General features: G+C 40.0%; 2 protein-coding genes across 3 annotated transcripts in view; one reads left to right on the plus strand and one right to left on the minus strand.

Annotated features, from left to right (window-relative positions):
• The first annotated feature begins 10,470 nt into the window (after positions 1 to 10,470).
• MIB1 (MIB E3 ubiquitin protein ligase 1) overlaps positions 10,471 to 18,499 on the plus strand; it is a 143,663-nt gene continuing 135,634 nt past the window's right edge. For both annotated transcript variants that reach the window (XM_081262806.1, XM_081262805.1), the window contains exon 1: positions 10,471 to 10,701. In XM_081262806.1, coding sequence (XP_081118932.1) covers positions 10,473 to 10,701 — 229 coding nt within the window. In that variant the 5' untranslated portion in view covers positions 10,471 to 10,472. The remainder of the gene's footprint in view (positions 10,702 to 18,499) is intronic.
• LOC308631441 (mitochondrial import receptor subunit TOM20 homolog) lies at positions 17,157 to 18,062 on the minus strand. The gene has a single exon (XM_081262661.1). The coding sequence runs from the start codon at positions 18,039 to 18,041 to the stop codon at positions 17,667 to 17,669; it is 375 nt and encodes a 124-aa protein (XP_081118787.1). The 5' UTR covers positions 18,042 to 18,062; the 3' UTR covers positions 17,157 to 17,666.

Here is an 18,499-nt window from a genome sequence, read left to right on the forward strand (position 1 = left end):
TTTGAGAAAACACCCTTGAAATCTGTCCAAGTTGTTGCAAGCATTAAATTTGCTGTTTTTTCTTTTTCTTTTTTTTTTTTAAGAGAGAGAGAGAGAGAGAGAGAGAGAGAGAGAGAATTATAATATTTATTTTTTAGCTCTCGGCGGACACAACATCTTTCTTTGTATGTGGTGCTGAGGATCGAACCCGGGCCACACGCATGCCAGGCGAGCGCGCTACCGCTTGAGCCACATCCCCAGCCCTTGCTGTTTTTTCTTTGAGTTTATTTTTTTTTATTATCAAGTAATATTTAATTTCACTAGGCTTTCTTTGTCAACCAAAATACCCCCTTTTCTCAATGTCTGAGGGGACTAGCCTCTCATTATTTAAAAACCCCTGTAGTGATCTCATCTGAAGCAGTTTCTTGTCTGACTTGGGAGAAAATAGTTTGTAAACCAGAAACATAACAACAACAGTAACAATAAAAACACAGTCCTGTGCTACATAACAATGCTGTGGTCAATGACACAGAGCATATATGATGGTGGTTACATCGTATAGCCTAGGAGTGAAGTAGGCCAACACTATCTAGGTTTGTATAAGTACACTCTATGATGTTTGCACAAAGATAAAATAGCCTAACAGTGTATTCCTCAGCCTGTCAAATGACACATGACTACTGTATTGCAAAATTTTGCAAATTGATACTATCAGAGACCTGAGAGTACGTATGGAAATGAATTCTAGAAGTGCCAGGCAGAAAAGAAGAGCATTTAACAATGGACTCAGCTGAACTGATCCACATGAAAGCACTTAATAGTTTTCAAATAAGATGTGTAGCCCAAGAAGTAGGTTAGTTGACTGAAAACTGGACTAAAATGGTCAGCTTTTGGTTACTGTGACCAAAATACCTGGCAAGAACAATTTTGAGGAGAGAATGTTTATTTGCGGATCACAGTTTCACAGGTTCAGTCCATGGTTGGCTAATCTATTGTTCTAGGTTCAAGGTGAGGCAGAACATCTTGATGGAAGAGCGTGGCGGTGGAAAGCTGCTCAGGTCATGGCAGCTAGGAAACAGAGCGAGCAAGGAGCCAGTCACCACTCCATTCCATCAAATAGATTATTTCACTGATTAGATCACAGCTCTCATTACCCAATCATTTCACCTTGGAGCATTCCTGCATCACCTAACATGAGCTTTTCAGGGGACACCTCAAATCCAAACCATCACACTTGCTTTCAGTAGGTTGAGCTGCCAAAACTTCCTTAGTATAATTTAAAAAAATTTCACAGTGCTAGAAATCAAACCAACTACCTTCTGCATTTGAGGCAAGCACTGTACCTCTGAGCTACACCCTCAGATCTTTCCTGATATAATTTCAAGGAGAAAATCCATAAGCTTAGGAAGCAGGAAAAGTTGTCCTTGAGGATAATCTTCTTATTAAGAAATTGAGAGCTGCAATTACCAATTTCTTCTTCCTTTCTTTCTTGTATTGGGGATTGAACTCAGGGGGGCTTTGCCATTGAGCTAAACCCCCAGTCCACTTTTATTTTTCAGGAGAGTCTTGCTGAGTTGCTTAGGTAGGCCTCCAACTTGGGATCTTCCTGCCTCTGTCTCCTGAATTGCTAGAATTACAGGCATGTGCCGATGTGCCCAATTTGCCAGTATCTTTCTTTTTTTCCCCCTCTTTCCACATTTTAAACATTGATGCCTTATAGTTGTATAGAATGATGGGATTCCTTGTTACACATTTGTAAATGCACACAATATAACAATATAATTTGACCAATATCATTCCCCAGCACTCCTTCCCTCTCTCCCTGTCTCCTACTCCCTGATCCTTTTCCTCTAGTGATATCCCTTTGATTTGCATGAGCTCCCAACTCCCTACCTTTCTTTTCCTTCTTCCTCTCTAGATTCTTCTTGAGAGAAAACATACAATGCTTGACCTTCTGAGTTTGGCTTATTTTACTTAACATAATAGTCTCTAGTGCCAGCCATTTTCCTGAAAATGACATAATTTCATGGTTCTTTCTGGTTGAATAAAACTCCATTGTGCATATATATCACACTTTTTTTTTTAATTTTATTTTTTAAAGAGAGAGTGAGGGGGGGGGAGAGAGAGAGAGTGAGAGAGAGAATTTTTAATATTTATTTTTTAGTTCTGGGCGGACACAACATCTTTGTTGGTATGTGGTGCTGAGGATCGAACCCGGGCCGCACGCATGCCAGGCCAGCGCGCTACCGCTTGAGCCACATCCCCAGCCCTATATCACACTTTTTTAAATCCATTCATCTGTTTATGGGCATTTAGACTCATTCCAAGTTTGATTATTATGAACTGTGCCACTATAAACATGGGTATGCATTATCACTATAGTATGATGATTTTAATTCTTTAAGATAAATACAGAGGAGTGGTATAGTTGGGTCCTATGGTGGTTCCTGTCTAGTCTTTTGAGAACCCTGCATACTGATTTCCATAGTGGTTATACTAATTTACAGTCCCACCGATAGTGTAAAAGTGATCCTTTTTGTCCACATCCTCTCCAGCATTTATTGTAATCTTAATAACCGCCATTCTGACTGGTGTGAGATGAAATCTCGGTATAGTTTTGATTTGTTAATGATGTTGAACATTTTTTTCATATATTTGTTGGTATTTGTATTTCTTGAGAATTGTCTATTTAATTCATTTGCCCATTTATTAATCGGGTTATTTGTCTGTTTTGGTGTGAATTTTTTTGACTTCTTTATATATTCTAGATATTAGTCCTCTATCAGAAAAGTAGCTAAGATTTTCTCCCATTCTGTAGGTTCTCTCTTTAACATTCCTAATTGTTTCTTTTGCTGTGCAAGAGCTTTTAAATTTATTTTTCTTTTTTAGTTGTCAGTGGACCTTTATTTATTTATATGCAGTACTAAGAATCAAACTCAATGCCTCACACATGCTAGGCAAGTACCATTGAGCCACAATCCCAGTACCAGTGCAGAAGCTTTTTAATTTGATGCTATCCAATTTATTAACTCTTTAGCCAGTATCTTCCAAAACCTCATTGGTGGCTTTCATATGCTGGCTAGGAATGATGGTGGGGGATTTCACTATTGCAGACTATTGAAATGTTTTCCTTGATTTCAATCCAGGCTAACAGAGGCCAAGTATCAGTATGCAACTGTGAAATACAAAGTAAATGCAATTATAAAAGAGAACTATATGGTAAGAATGGCAATCAGAATGTTTTAATTCACATAGTTCTTTAGTGTTAGCTATTAATTACAATGTGTTAAACAGAAGGAAATCTTAGTTTTTGGTTTATGCAATTTAAAAAACTCTAATTCTGTTAAGCAGAGACCTGACTCCTCACAGTGAGAAGATATGACCTTTAATCCTGTGTCAGTATGTGAGCCTTTCCATAGATCCTCAGGAGGAAAGACCCAGTAACACAGCCAAAAAATTATGGTATAATTCTTCCTCCCACTTTGTTTCTCTCAAAAAGTGATCAGAAGCATTTTTTTTTTTTCCAGAGTGAATGGGCACTAGGGAAAGGGGAAGTTTTCATTTTAGGAATCACTACACAGTAGTCATGAATATACTAATCTCTAGTGACCAGAAAGCTACTGGAGTTCACTAGTAAGAGAGATAGGTTATGGAAGTCACATGGTTAGCCCAGTTTTGGCTCTAGTACATTATAGTGATTACAAGGAATCAACTAGTGGTTACTTCTCTAGTTTATTTTTGTCTGTGCCACTCCCCTGTCTCCCAAACTGCAACTTTGGGCTGAAGTGATTCTTCTGACTCCACCTCACAAATAGCTGGAACTACAGGTGACTTCTCCAGTTACTGAATGCAGAGTTGGAATGATGGACATATTTATAAACTGGAATAATATGCATACTGGATTCCTGACCCATGAAGAGGGACATTATAATAAAGATCACCTAGGAGCCTTGTAGCTACCCTTTCTACCAGAAAGCAAGCCAAAAGCAATAATAGCACATACTTGGGTGAATTCAAAGACTTGAAAAATGCAGGCATACTGATTTCTATCACATTTCTATTTAACTTGCCTAAACCTGCAAAGAAAGATGGGCTCTGTGTATTAGTGTAAGTTTATTTATTTATTTATTTGGGGTGGGATATCACCATGTTGCCCAGGCTGGACTCAAACTCACAATTCTTTGGCCTTTTCAGCTTCCTGAGTAGCTGGGATTACAGGTGAGGGAACCACAGCTGGCTCTTATATTACTGTAAATTTAATCAGGTGGTGATTCAATTCCAGCTGTTCTTCTAGATGTGGCCTCTTTACTGGAGCAAATCTATATATTCTTGTGGCTATTGTAAATGTAGATTTGAAAATACTTTCTCAGTTATCACTTGACAGGTTATCACAAGCATATTGCTTTCATTGAGCAGAGACAGGAGCATATAGCTTCAAGGTCTTTCCTCAGAGTCTATTGCTATGTCAAGTCTATTGCTTTCTGTCATTATCTGGTTTGCAGGGACTTTGACTGTCTTATCATCTCTTGGATTGTCACATTGGTCCATTATAGTGATGTCCTCTATTAATTTGATTTTGTGAGCCAAAGAGTAAGGCCTATGCACTTTAGGGAGAGCAATCTGCTTTACCTAGTCTACCAATTCAAATGTTAATCTCATGCAAAAACACTCCCACAGACCCCAAGAACAGTGAACAATTGTTATAGCTCTAGTCAAGGTGACACCTAAAATTAACCACAACTCTTTGCAATCCACTGGAGGCTGAGATTTTAAGTCCCTCAGGAATAAAGATTTGGATCACTCACCAGTTATGGGGACTCTGATCATTTGATGTACTAGCAGAAGGAAAAGGGAATATGGGCTGTGTAGTGGAAGGAGGCAGATATTTCAACTATGGCCTTATGAGTAATAATAGAAATAAGGACAGTGACAGCTATGCTTACTTTCTTCTGTTCTTTATTGTATTAGTTTCCTTAGGGCTGCTATAACAAATTACCATCCATATGTAGTAATCTCATAGATGCAGGAATTGCAGGTTTGATGGCAGATTAAAACAACAGAAATTTATACTTTTACAATTCTGGAGGATAGAAATCTGAAATTAAGGTGTCACTAGGTCTATGTTCTCTCTTTGAAGTGTTAGGGGAAGAATTCTTCTTTGACTTTCCCTATTTTCTCATGATTGTTGGCAATCCTTGGCAATATCTTATCTGATACCTGTCATTCCAATCTCTGCCTCTGTCATCACATGGCCTTCTTCCTGGTGTGTCTGTGTCCAAATCTCCTTTTCCCAATGATTAGGGGACTAATCATTGGGTTTAAGGACCACTCTATTCCAATATGATCTCATCTTAACTCATTTCATCTACAGATATTTCCAGTAGAGGCATTCCACACTACTAGCTGCTTGGGAGGCTGAGGCAAGAGGATCCCAAGTTCAAGGTCAGCCCCAGGCTTAATGAGGTCCTAAGCAACTTAGCAAAACCCTGTCTCAAAATAAAACATAAAAAGGGCTACGGATGTTGCTCAGTGGCTAAATTATCCTGGGTTCGTTCCCTTGTACCAAAACCGCGTGCTCGCCTGGCATGCGAGGGGCATTGGGTTCGATCCTCAGCACAAAATAAAAATAAAATAAAGATGTTGTGTCCACCGAAAGCTAAAAAATAAATAAATAAATATTTTAAAAATTCTCTCTTTAAAAAAAAACAAAAAACCTATTTCCAGATAAGTCACATTTACAGGTACTGGGTGTTAGGACTTCAACACATCTTTTGGGAGGGACATGATTCAATTTGAAACACTTGTTACATATATAAAACCAATTACTTTCCTTCTCTTTTCTCCTATTTATATATGGAGTGTTGGTGGTTGTTTGACACCTCTCTTTTTTCTCAGTCTTGCCAATCTTTGTTGATGGTGTTAATTTTACAATATAGGTTACATAATATCCAGGTAGGATTGTGGCTGAACTGGAAGAGGAATTTGTATCTCCTAGATAGGACATGGTAGTGGATATGACTTTGTGCCTTCTTTTTTTGAGGGAAGGAGGGTGAAGCTATATTTAAGTGGAATAACTGCATTTTGCTAAGCACTTGGGTGATGTTATTATTTCCATCTTATATGTAAGTTTAGGTATGTTAGAAAATGGTGAAAATGGTGATGAAACCTTGAAAGAGTAGACTCTTCTTATATGTGAGAGACTGAATAAAGGATTTATTTATTTTTTTCCTGCTTCTGATAGAGCTTTGGCAGCTTCTGGTTCCTATACGGGCAGGACAGTTCCAGCAGCAGAAGCATCAGGGCATGCCCTGCACTCATGCAGCTCTGACTTTGAAAGTGGTAGGTCACTTTGGGCTCTAAGTCTCTGAAAAAATGTATGATCAAAACATTTGGAGAAGGCCAGACACAGTTGGTTAGGGCCTCCCAGAGGCTCAGAAGGCTGATGTAGGAAGATTGCAAGCTCAAAGCCAGCCTCAGCAAAAGAGAGGTGCTAAGCAACTCAGTGAGACCTTGTCTCTAAATAAAATACAAAATAGGGCTGGGGATGCGGCTCAGTGGTCAAGTGCCCCTGAGTTCAATCCCTAGTTACCCCCTCTCCCACAGTTCAATCCCTGGTTACCCTCTTCCCCACAGTTCAATCCCTGGTATCCCCCAAAAATAAAAATTTGAGACTTTTGTCAAACTGGTCCATTTAAAAGGCCTTGAAATAGTCTCAGCAACACAAGGATTAGAAATTCACAAGACATTTATCAAGGGGATGGATAGATAAGAGAGTTGTTAAACTAGCATACAGTGAGAAATAGGTCTAGCATTAGATGTTATAATTTTAGCTATTCACTTTTTCTGTATTCTTGAACAAGTTACTTAATCAGTACTAGCCTCATTTTCTTCATCTCAAATGTGGGGACTGGGATACTTTGAGGTTTTCATACTTGTGTCAATGGTACTTCAGAGAGTTTCCTTTTTTCCTATTACAAAGTTTATTTAACAAAAAGTTTAATATAAAAATGTACATGACCTGATTTTTATGTCATAGTTAAACAGGACCTTTGGAGAGGGGATATAGATTTCTCTGCTGAATAGTCATTATTTATACTCCTTCCAAGGTTTCTAACATGATGATGCTATTTCCTCATATTACCAACATTCCAATACTGTCTTGTTGCCCACTAGTTGTCATCTCTACATATTCATCTATCACAAGATTCATAAAGGGGTCAAATCCCTGCAATATTCCTTGGACATGTCTGCCAGCATTTAATTTCAATGATAACTTCTTGTCCATAATTTTTTTTTTTTTTTTTAGCTAGGAGGGTTAACTTTGCTCATGTGTCTACTTGGCAGGCTCAGAGATGCTTTAAAATGGTGTTGGTGGTCTCCTTCAGACTTCTGAGGTAGAATTTTTCACTCTGGAGGTTTTGAGGAGATCCTTCGAGCCCTGCAAAGGCAGGCAGAAGGGAGGACTGCGTGTGAGTGGGCTCCAGCCTTCCCATCTTCCTTTATTTGGACTATGGCTACTGGTATAGTTCAAATGTATGGGGAAGGATCAAAGGCTTTGGCTAGGGAAAGAGAAAGGGAGGATGAAAGCAAGTAAGCAAGGAACCATTGGTTTAAATCCCATATTAGGATTCCTTTTCAGTTTAAGGAATTACAGATCTTCATTTAAGGGAAAATGAAATTCTGGTATTAAAAACAAAAACCCTGGGGTCTGGAGTGTAGCTTAGCAGTAGAGCTGTGCTTAGCATGCATGAGGCCCTGGGTTCAATGCACTCAGTGCTCCCCTCAAGGCCCTATTTAGTATTAGATTATGTCATAGTCAATGTAAAACTCCTGGGTAAGTCAAACACAATTAAATATGGAGAAAGCCATTATTGTTATATTTGATGTACAATGTAAGACACTATTAAATATCTGACATCTCAGCTGGCTTTTCCTTCAATGAACTTACATTACAAAGTCAACCAAAGTATAACTCTTAACAGTGGCCATATTTTATTTAAAATTTTTTTTTTGAAAAATCAGTTTAGGGGTCAGGGTTGTGGCTCAGTGGTACAGCACTTGCCTAGCATGAGTGAGGCACTAGGTTCGATCCTCGGCACCACATAAAAATAAACAAATAAAATAAATGTATTGTGTCCATCTACAACTAAAAAAAATTAAAAAAAATCAATTTGGTAATTTAAATGATCAATTTAGCTGGTTGGCAAGGAAAGAAGGAAACCAGACAAGATACCAAAGACAGTAGGAAGAGTTGGTCAAGCAGAAATACTTAAGAGCACCCTTGGCTAAATACAGTTGAATAGCTCTAGCAATAAACACACATTTAAAATTTCCAGAGTGAAACTATTTTGAAACACAAATTAGAAATTTGGATCCTCTATTCCAAGCAAACATTTTTATTGCTTAATCTATATAATTAGCTTGATTTGGCATTTGGGACCCATAATTAGTATTTCCTGGTAGTTTTATTAACATGAAAAAATTAAGACCATTTCATTTATTTCACTACATAATAATTCACTGAGTCCATTTTACACCCTCTTTTGCATCCTCGTTTGCCCTGCTGGAGCTTTCCTCCTCCCTTGCATGCTGGGCTTTATTTAAGACAGTGGTCTTACACCATACACACCATAATCTCATTTAAGTAACAGCACCAGCAACCACTCTCAGGGTCATCTTCCTTTCAAGGTTGTATTTTGCCACTGGGGATGGATTATGTCATTACTATTTTAATTTGGGCTATAATCTCTCTTATTCCTGCCCTTATTCAAAAAGAAAACCAAACATTTATTTTTATTTTTTGGTACTGGAAATTGAACCCAGGAATGCTTTACTTCAGAGCTACATCCCCAGTTCCTTTCTTTCTTTCTGGTGCTGGTGATTGGACCCGGGAGCCCTTGACCACTGATTTACATCCCCAGCCCTTTTTTCGCATTTTATTTAGATACAGAGAGACAGAGAATCGCTAAGTTGCTTAAGGCTTCGCTAAATTGCTGAGTCTGGCTTTGATCTTCCTGCATCCGGAGCCTCCTGAATTACAGGTGTGAGCCACCATTTTTTATTTTGACACAGGGTCTTGCTAAGTTGTCGAGAATCTCGCTAAATTGCCAAGGCTAGCATCGAACTTGAGATTCTCCCGCCTCAGGAGTTGCTGGGATTGCAGGTGAGGGCCAATGAGCCCCGTAGGGGAACAGTTACTAATAGGCAAAGTTTGGAGTCTACTTTTTATCTTGACTCTACATAAAGACAAGGCACATTTTCCAAAAGGCTTTTATACTAGCTCATAATAGTCCACGCCATTGAAGTTCATAAATAATCATCCACTCTGGTTTGAAATGCTTTCAATTTACACAAACAAAACTACGGTCGCTTTTAATCTGTGCTATAATCTCTCTTATTCCAGTCCTCATTCAAAAAGAAAACTAAAACAATATGGAATCCCAAATTCACTTAGTGCGCCTAAGAACACTAGAATTTACAGACTGATCTCACCACCTATGCAGGTTCAGCGCCAGGGTGGTATCCCCATCCTCACTTCCTGCAGCCCCCACCTCTAGGATGGCTCCGCCCCTTCCCTCTTAACCAATGGGGCTCGCCGCATCACGGGGAGTCAACTCCAGCAACCCGCCCCTTCACCACTCCAGGCTGGAGCTGGGCTTTCGACCCCTTTTTACCAGACCTTGCGCATGCGCATTCTCATTGGACCGAGAAGAGCCGCTTAGAGATCAGTTTTCGTCGCTTTTCTTTCCCCAATCTCGCGACTCTCCTAAACCCTTCCCACCCTTTTATTGCTGAGGATCCCCTTCCCAGTTACTCAGAGAAGGTGCTGCTCAGGCCTTGAGTGCGGCAGTACCCGGATGTGGAGCCGCTCTCGCCCAGCGGGGACTCTGTGGCGGGGCGGAGCGCGGCGGCGTGCGCGGGGGCAGAGAGAAGGGGGCCCCTGGGCCCGGGTGCTCGCCGGACGCCGGGAGGTACCACCGCTGCCTACGGGGGAGGAGGCGGCGCCGGTGCTCGGGCGCCCACCCCGGAGCGAGGGGTCGGGGGAGAGTAAAGGCCAGCATTTCGGCTTGCCCCCCGCCGCCCTCGCCGTCCCCTCCGGGCGAGCCTCCCCCGGCCCTCTGCGCTCCCCGCGCTCCCGGCCGGGGGAGAGCGAGGTTTCCTGGCGGCCGTCGCTGTAGCCCGGCCGGGGAGCCCGGAGGAAGCGGGAGAGTCCCGGCCCACGGCCCCCTCCCCTCTGCCCGCTCGCCGCCGCCGCCGCCGCCTCCGACCCACAGCGGGCCGGACTCCAGTCCGAGCGGGGGGCGCGGCGGCGACGGCTGGGCAGCGGCTGTGGACTCCGTGGGGACCGCGCCGCCGCCCCCGTGAGTTATTCCCACGCCCCCCGGGGCTCGCTGCCGCCCCCGCCGGCGCCGAGAGTCCGGCCCGGGCCCAACTCACTCACGGGCCCTCCGGCGGCGGCGGCGGCAGCGGCGGAGCCCACCGCCCGTGTCCCGATGAGTAACTCCCGCAATAACCGGGTGATGGTGGAAGGGGTCGGGGCCCGGGTAGTGCGCGGCCCAGATTGGAAGTGGGGGAAGCAGGACGGCGGAGAGGGCCATGTGGGCACCGTCCGGAGCTTCGAGAGTCCCGAGGAGGTGGTGGTGGTGTGGGACAACGGCACCGCCGCCAACTACCGCTGCTCTGGGGCCTACGACCTGCGCATCCTGGACAGCGCGCCCACCGGTAAGTCACTGCCACCTGGCTGGGTCTGCGCGCTTTAGGGAGGGGACTCTGCTGCGTTGGGCTTCGGGGCCGCCTCGCGTGCAGTGCCCGGCTGGAGTGAACAGAAAGGGGAGGGCCACATGGAATTTTAGATTCTGTGCCGGGTACACAAAAACTTGCAGAAACGACCTCCTTCTTCCCAAGGGAATTAATGGCAGTTCCATTACCTGGATGCTTTCCGGCCTGCAAGACACAAAGCACTGAGAATACAACAGACACAGTTCCCCTCCCCTCCTCCTCCTCCTGTAGGCACGGGGTTTGGAGAGGCCTGTCTAATAAGCCATTGAAATTAATCAGCCATCAAGTGATAACTGCCTGAAAGGGAGGCTTGCCTTGCCATATGGTGCTTAGTTGCCAAGGGGCCGTTCATGCTTCCAGTTTGCGGTGATAGCTTTTTTTTTTGTTGTTGTTGCCTACTGTGACACCGTGACTTGGAGTTCAGTCGTCGAATGATTGCTATTTAGAACTCTCTGAAATTATTTTTTATCTAAATTGTTTAATTTTATATGTTTCTATCAATAGAGGAAAAAATAGTGTGAGCTCTTGTCCCACTTGTTTGGAAACACCTAATTTTTTTTTTTTTTTTTTTGGAAACACTTGATTTCTTAGTTTGTTAGCATTCTGTCTCAGTAGGGTGATGTCACGTTCCTACCCATTCAGTTGTTGTTCTTGATTCACTACATTATAGGGCTCTTGTTATAGACTCTAATTTTTTAAAATATGATAAACTGAAGGCTTGCTTTTATTCTGAAGTATCCCTGTGTTCAGTCCCCAGTATTAGCCCTCCCCAAAAAACCCCAAAACACAATACCCCAAAACATGCCCTGAACTACAGTTACCCTTTTTGATATCCTGCTTTATTTAATCTAATTCATTTTCACAGATTTATCCTAGGTAATTGTATTCAGTAGAAAATTTTAAATTGGATACTTTTCAGAATTTCTAAACGAGATGCTTCTAAGATATTATAATTGAATTTGACAAAGCCTAACAAAATTATTTATTTATTTATTTATTTATTTTATATGGTGCTGGGGATTGAACCCAGAGCCTTACACATTCTAGGTAAGCATTTTACCACTGAGCTATATCCCCATCCCCACTTGACAAATCTTGAAATGTACTCATAGTTTTTGCTAGCATCAATAAAAAAGAAATTAACAACAAGCCAATTCAGTTTTTGCACAAGTAATTTATAAAATTGTGTTTGTTAAACAGTTTTTTATTCACCACAAAGGGATCTATGTGCATGACCAAAATAATTGTTTTCTGTTTGTTTATTCTTACAGAATATGCCATGCATTGTAAGCATAGATATGAATATACTGAAAATATAAATCTATTCCCCCTTTTAAGTATAAATGGTATTAAACTATTTTATTCTTGACCTTTGTTTTTTCACGTAGTACTTTATTGATAATTGTGCCATGTTAGCATCTTTTGTGGCTGCATAGTATTCCAGTGACTGGATGCAGAAATTTGTTTAATCAGTACTTTATTTATAGGCATTTATATTAGGTCTTCTTACTTACAATGATGCCCTGAATAAAATCCTTGTATATGTATCTTTGCATATGTGCTAAGTACTTCAGAAGTGGAATTGTTGCATCAAAGCATGCACATATTTAAACATTTTGATAGATGTTGACTAATTTCATTGTGAAAACATTTTACGCTTTACACTCCCAGCAACATATGCCTGTTCTGCTCACTTAAATTTTGCATGCTAGCTCATGCTGAAGCCTGACCACAAGTCAATAATTAGGAGGAATTCTTGGGATCAGTAATTGTAGATTTTGGGGAAATTTGAATATCTTTCTAAGGTAAATGTAAAGTTTAACAGACCCTGAACAGGGCACAATACCTGTGATCCCAGCTGAAGCAGGATTGCAAGTTTGAAGCGAGTCTCAGAAACTTAGGCCTTGTCTCAGTAAAAATAAAAAGGGCTGGGAATGTAGCTCAGTGGTAAAGTGTCCCAGTGTTCAGTCCCCAGTATGACCTCCCCCAAAAAACAAAAACACAATACCCTAAAACATGCCCTGAACTACAGTTATCCTTTTTTGTCATCTGTGGTGAAAATATTCAAAATTCTTTTTTTCTAGTTTTATAAAAATATGTAGCATATTACTATTGTTGAAAATCATACTCCCAATGCAATAGAATACCAGAACTTATTTTATTACCTTCTATAGTGATTTTGTGTGTGTGTGTGTGTGTGTGTGTGAGTACTGGGGACTGAATCCAGGGATCCTACCACTGAGCCACATCCTTATTTATTAATTTTTAATTTTGAGACAGGGTCTCACTAAATTGCTGAAGCAGGCTGATCTTGAACTTATGATTTTCATGCCTCAGCCTTTTGGTTACTAGGATTGTAAGCATGGGCCCATGCCTGGCTTATAGTGATTTTTTTTCCTCCCACTTTTTTTATTAGTGCATTATAATTGTACTTAATGGTGGGATTTGTTGTTACATATTTGTATGTGCACATGTTATAATGTAATTTGACCAATATCTGTAGTGATTTTTGAAGGGATGTTAATGTTGTCTATATGTTTTGTAGTAGAAAGTATATCATATTAATGATTTCATTATCCTAATATAAAAATAGGTGTTTTTCAGAGGTAACTGTTTTAGACTCTCAGTTTAATTTACAAGGTAATTTAACACATTGTTAATATATAGTGGTTCATCTTGTCTGATTACTTTAGCAGACACCTTATTTTTTTGGTGCTGGGTATTGAACCCAGGACCTTGCATATGTTCTACCACTGAAGTATGTCCCAGCCTTTAGCAAACATTTTAAAAATGCTCCTAGATGCAGGAGGGGTAGCCTTCATGTGAAATGTATTTTAGTTTTTATGGTTTCATTTCATCAGGTCTTTTATTATTAAAGGATTGAACAAATCATAAGTTCTTGGCTCTGGTTTTGCCCCAGGACTATAATATTACTTTCAGAGTTTTATTTTTTCTCCTTCAAAATATTTAATAATTAATGTCCATTGGCATTTCATTACGTTTTGCAAGATTTACTCTACTTATTATATTCAATACTTGATATTTATATAATAGTTGAAGTTAAAACTTCATAATGTTAGGGTCTTGCTAACTATAATTATTGAAACCATGAAATTGGCAGTAATACAATAGTACTGACCTACATGCCTTATGCTAGCTTTATCAGTTGTTCCACTAACGTTCTTTTTGTGGTCCAGGATTATACATTGTATTTAGTAGTCTACTTGAGTCTGGACCAGTTTCTTGTTCTTTTGTGTTTTATGATCTCGATGTTGGACAATGACCACGTAGACTGTCTCTCAAATTAGATTTGACTCATGTTTCCTCATGATTACATTCAGATTATGTATTTTGGACAAGAGTACCATAGAAATGGTATTTTGTTCTTCTTAGTGAACCTGACCAGGAGGTATATATTATTCATTTGACTCATTAATAAGAGTGTTAACTTGCCTCTCATCAGCAGGTTTATTCACAGTTGGCTTTTGCACTTTTCAGTTCATTGTCAATGTGAAGGAGGTAAATAATCTTATATATTATCATATAATACTTTTTTTTTTTGGTACTGGGAATTTAACCCAGGGGTACTTTTAAAAAATTCTGTTTTATTTATTTTCTTCAGATAGATCTCCCTAAGTTGCTGAGGGTCTTGCTGAGTTGCCAAGGCTGGTCTCAAACTTGTTATCCTCCTGCTTCAGCCTCCCATGTTGCTAGGATTACAGACGTGTGCCACTGCTGACATATTTGAACTAGATAGGATAATAATGTTGTCTTTTGGTGGTGCTGGGGATTGAATCTAGGGCCTTGTGCTTGCGGGGCAAGTACTCTACCATTTGAACTATATCCCCAACCCTAGATAGGATAATTCTTTATTGTAGGTATGTCCTGTATTTTGTAGTGGGCCAACGTTCCTGGTCTCTACCTATTAGATGCAGTAGTATCCACCCCTTATGATAATCTACAATATCTCCAGACATTTCCAAAAATCCCTTGGAGGGAGCAAAATTGGTTTAGGGATATGTAAGAGTGTGGTAAACGTAGGTGGTAAAACATTAATATCATATTCAGGGGAATAGATATCTTTTTGTGAAGGGAGTGGAGTACAATTGGTGGAAGTAAAGGAGGGACTTTAACTGTTTTGGTTATGCTTTGTCTTAAAGTGGATGGTGGGTCATTGGTGGTTAAATTTTTATATTTTTTGGGGCTGGGGATGTGGCTCAAGCGGTAGCGTGCTGGCCTGGCATGCGTGCGGCCCGGGTTCGATCCTCAGCACCACATACAAACAAAGATGTTGTGTCCGCCGAGAACTAAAAAATAAATATTAAAAAATTCTCTCTCGGGGCTGGGGATGTGGCTCAAGCGGTAGCGCGCTCGCCTGGCATGCGTGCAGCCCGGGTTCGATCCTCAGCACCACATACCAACAAAGATGTTGTGTCCGCCGAGAACTAAAAAATAAATATTAAAAAAAAATTTTCTCTCTCTCTCTCTCTCCTCTCTCCTCTCTCACTCTCTCTTTAAAAAAAAATAAATTTTTATATTTTTTATGCGTTTGACATATGTTATAGTTAATTACAAAAAAAAAAAAAACAACCCAAAAAAGGACTTGGTGTTATGGTGTTTACCAGAATAACTGTGGTTGCCTTTGTATTTATTTTTATTCTTTGTTTGAGGTACTGGGAATTGAAATCATGGGCGCTCTACCACTGAGCTACATCCTCGGCCCTTTTCATTTTATTTTATTTATTTTGAGACAGTATCTCACTAAATTGCTGAGGTTGAGTTAAAACTGTTGGACTCAAGTGATCCTCCTGCCTCAGCTTCCTGAGTAGCTGCAATTATAGTCATGCCACTGCACCCAGTGATTATTCATTATTTGTGCTCTACTTATACCCACATTGAATGGACAGAAAATTTATCACAGTATGTTTGGGAATTAAGAAATGGTTGACCGGGGCTGGGGATGTGGCTCAAGCGGTAGCGCGCTCGCCTGGCATGCGTGCGGCCCGGGTTCGATCCTCAGCACCACATACCAACAAAGATGTTGTGTCCGCCGAAAACTAAAAAATAAATATTAAAATTCTCAAAAAAAAAAAAAGGTTGACCTTTAATATAAAATTTGTTGAAACTTTTCTGAGGGTTAAAGATTCTGGAGTGATCGTGTCATTTAGGATCTTTCTCTTAGACTCTTATCACATATTGGAGATTTTTAACTGGGGGTTGTATGTGGGTCTGAAATATTTTGGTATATATGTTTTTTTCTTTCAGGAAATATGTGTTTGAATTTATGTTCTGGATAGTTAAACCTTACAAAGAGGAACATTTGGTATATATTTGAGTGATAAAACTTGAATCTTGTATCCATATACTTTTGGCTAAATTGTAGTCAGCAAGAAGGTTGTGGAAATATGTTATTATTTAGTTAATTGATGTTAATTTTGTGAAGTCTATAATCAAGTAGGTATAGTTGACATTGTATCATGTAGATACTAATTTATAGGATTTGGGGGAAAATATGTTTTACTTGTACTGGTTTTGTGATCACTTGACTACAGTGTTGTTACCAAAGAGAATGAAGACTATTTGGATTTCCTATAGAGGTTCTTTTTTTTTTTCCTGTTATTCTTGGTATGAATAATAAAAACTTAGAGGTAAAGAAAATCAAGTTTATTGTAGCAAATACTGTACCAATGAGCTACATCTGTAGTCCTTAAAATAAGTTTATTCTTTTTTTTTTGCCATTAAGTACCAAGAATCTTTATTTATTCTCAGTTCTGAAAGAGTCCGTGACTCAGATAATATGCCACTATTTGAAAATAAAAGGTCCCACCAGCCCCAGTCTTCCCAAATCTTTAGTTACAAGATCACACTTCATTCACCCCACAAGACAATCAAGCTGAAGAATTAAGGAGGTACACTGAAGATAAAAGCAAAAAAAGGAATCATCTTACAAGCAGATCATCCCAGTTACTTAAAAGGTTAAGTTTCAGATTAATTTACACAGTAGTGACAAAACTATTTAGTCTCAGTGAAAACGAAGACAGTCATACCATTTAGAAGATCAATTCAGAAATACTAATTCAGGCAAGCATGCAAAATTCAGAATATTAAAAAAAAATGCACAAATACACTCAGGTGAATTGCAAACTAAAGGGACCCTTGAGGGATCAGCAGACCAGTCTCTCCTTCTATGAATGAGGAAAGTGAGCAGACATGTACCGGCAAAGCTCATGTGGTGACACCAGGTGCACACAGATCTAACTCCTGGTGCCATTTGCAACCCCCATATTCTTAAAATAAGGATATAATACCCAGAACACAGAAGCCCACTGATTTAAATAAAAGATTTTAGGACCGATACACAGGGAAGAGGTAAAGTTAACACAGCACGGTAGCACACCTCATGTTTCAGAGATGAAATGATCTCTCAAAGATTTAATGCTCCATTTTCACAAACAATGAAGTTTCTATCCAGTTTTCTGATTTATAGTAAAAGGTACTAGCTTAAAAAATGTGCACTCTTCACACTTTTTTGCCTAACTTTTAAAACTGAGAACTGGCTGTTTTTTAGCCCAAGAAACCTATGCCATGCATACACTTTAACTGCATGTCTTAGGAATACATAAAATCTGTGATATTTTGGTAACTTATAGTGTATTTATAAAATGAAAAGCTCTATCAAAATACACTTTTCACTGGGAAAAATAAATAAAACAAATGAATGGATCTACACAAAGCAAACAATAACTTTGGTAGATTTCAGTGTAGGACAGTCTATAACAAACACATTTGCCCTTATTCCCCCAGAGCTGTTCATCTTCCAAGTTAACAATTTTTAACATTTTTTTATCTGAGATTTTGTTATGTTGACGTTTCTCATTCCACATCATCTTCAGCCAAGCTCTGAGCACTCACAATTCTCTGACTAATTCCACTGGTGGTGGAAGAGTTTGCTGTAACACTTGCAGCAACTGCTGTGGTTGTCCACAAACAGCAATTGCGTTTGTCACATGGTCCACACCTTTCTCATATTCACCTTGAGCTAGCAGCTCTTCACCGAGTTGTATTCCTTCAAGGAAGAACTTCTGAACAGCTTCAGCATCTTTAAGGTCCGGTAACTTGGAAAGCCCAGCTCTCTCCTTGGCAAGCTTCTGTTTCTTTCTTCGTTCCCGAAGCCTGTTCTTGAAGTTGGGGTCACTCCGCCTTTTGCGGTCGAAGTAGATGCAGTAGCCCATGAAGAGCGCCCCACACACGCCGGCGGCGATGGCGCTGTTCCGGCCCACCATCTTTCCTCAGTGCAGCGAAGCCGCTGCCAAAATAAGTTTATTCAAAATTAGCTTTCCAGTCATAGTTGGTCCAAACTGTTTTAGGGGTAGCTCTTAATCTTTTATTTCCATCCCTAGTAAAGACCATTTCTCAGGTCACATGTGGAGAAACTATTCAGATGTTTGTTTTCATTTAAAAATTTAAAAGTGCTGACTCTGTTTGACAGGGATGGGGGTGGGAAAGGAAACGGATTAATAATCCTCATGTTTTCCTTTTCTAATTTGTTTCTAGAACTGTAGTAGAAAAGGGTATTGTCAGAGAATAGAGCATTAGGATAAAACAGGATTTGGGGGAACAATGGGGAATAGGATGCCAGATCTGTGAATATTGTGAGATATTTCTTCCTAATGGCATCTGCAAGGAAATCTTGATTTTTCTAAGGATCCTGCTTATTTTAAAGATGTCTACAAAATGACTT

The sequence above is a fragment of the Spermophilus citellus genome (genome assembly GCF_964194105.1).
Source record: "Spermophilus citellus genome assembly, chromosome: 12".
Taxonomy (NCBI): Eukaryota; Metazoa; Chordata; class Mammalia; order Rodentia; family Sciuridae; genus Spermophilus; species Spermophilus citellus.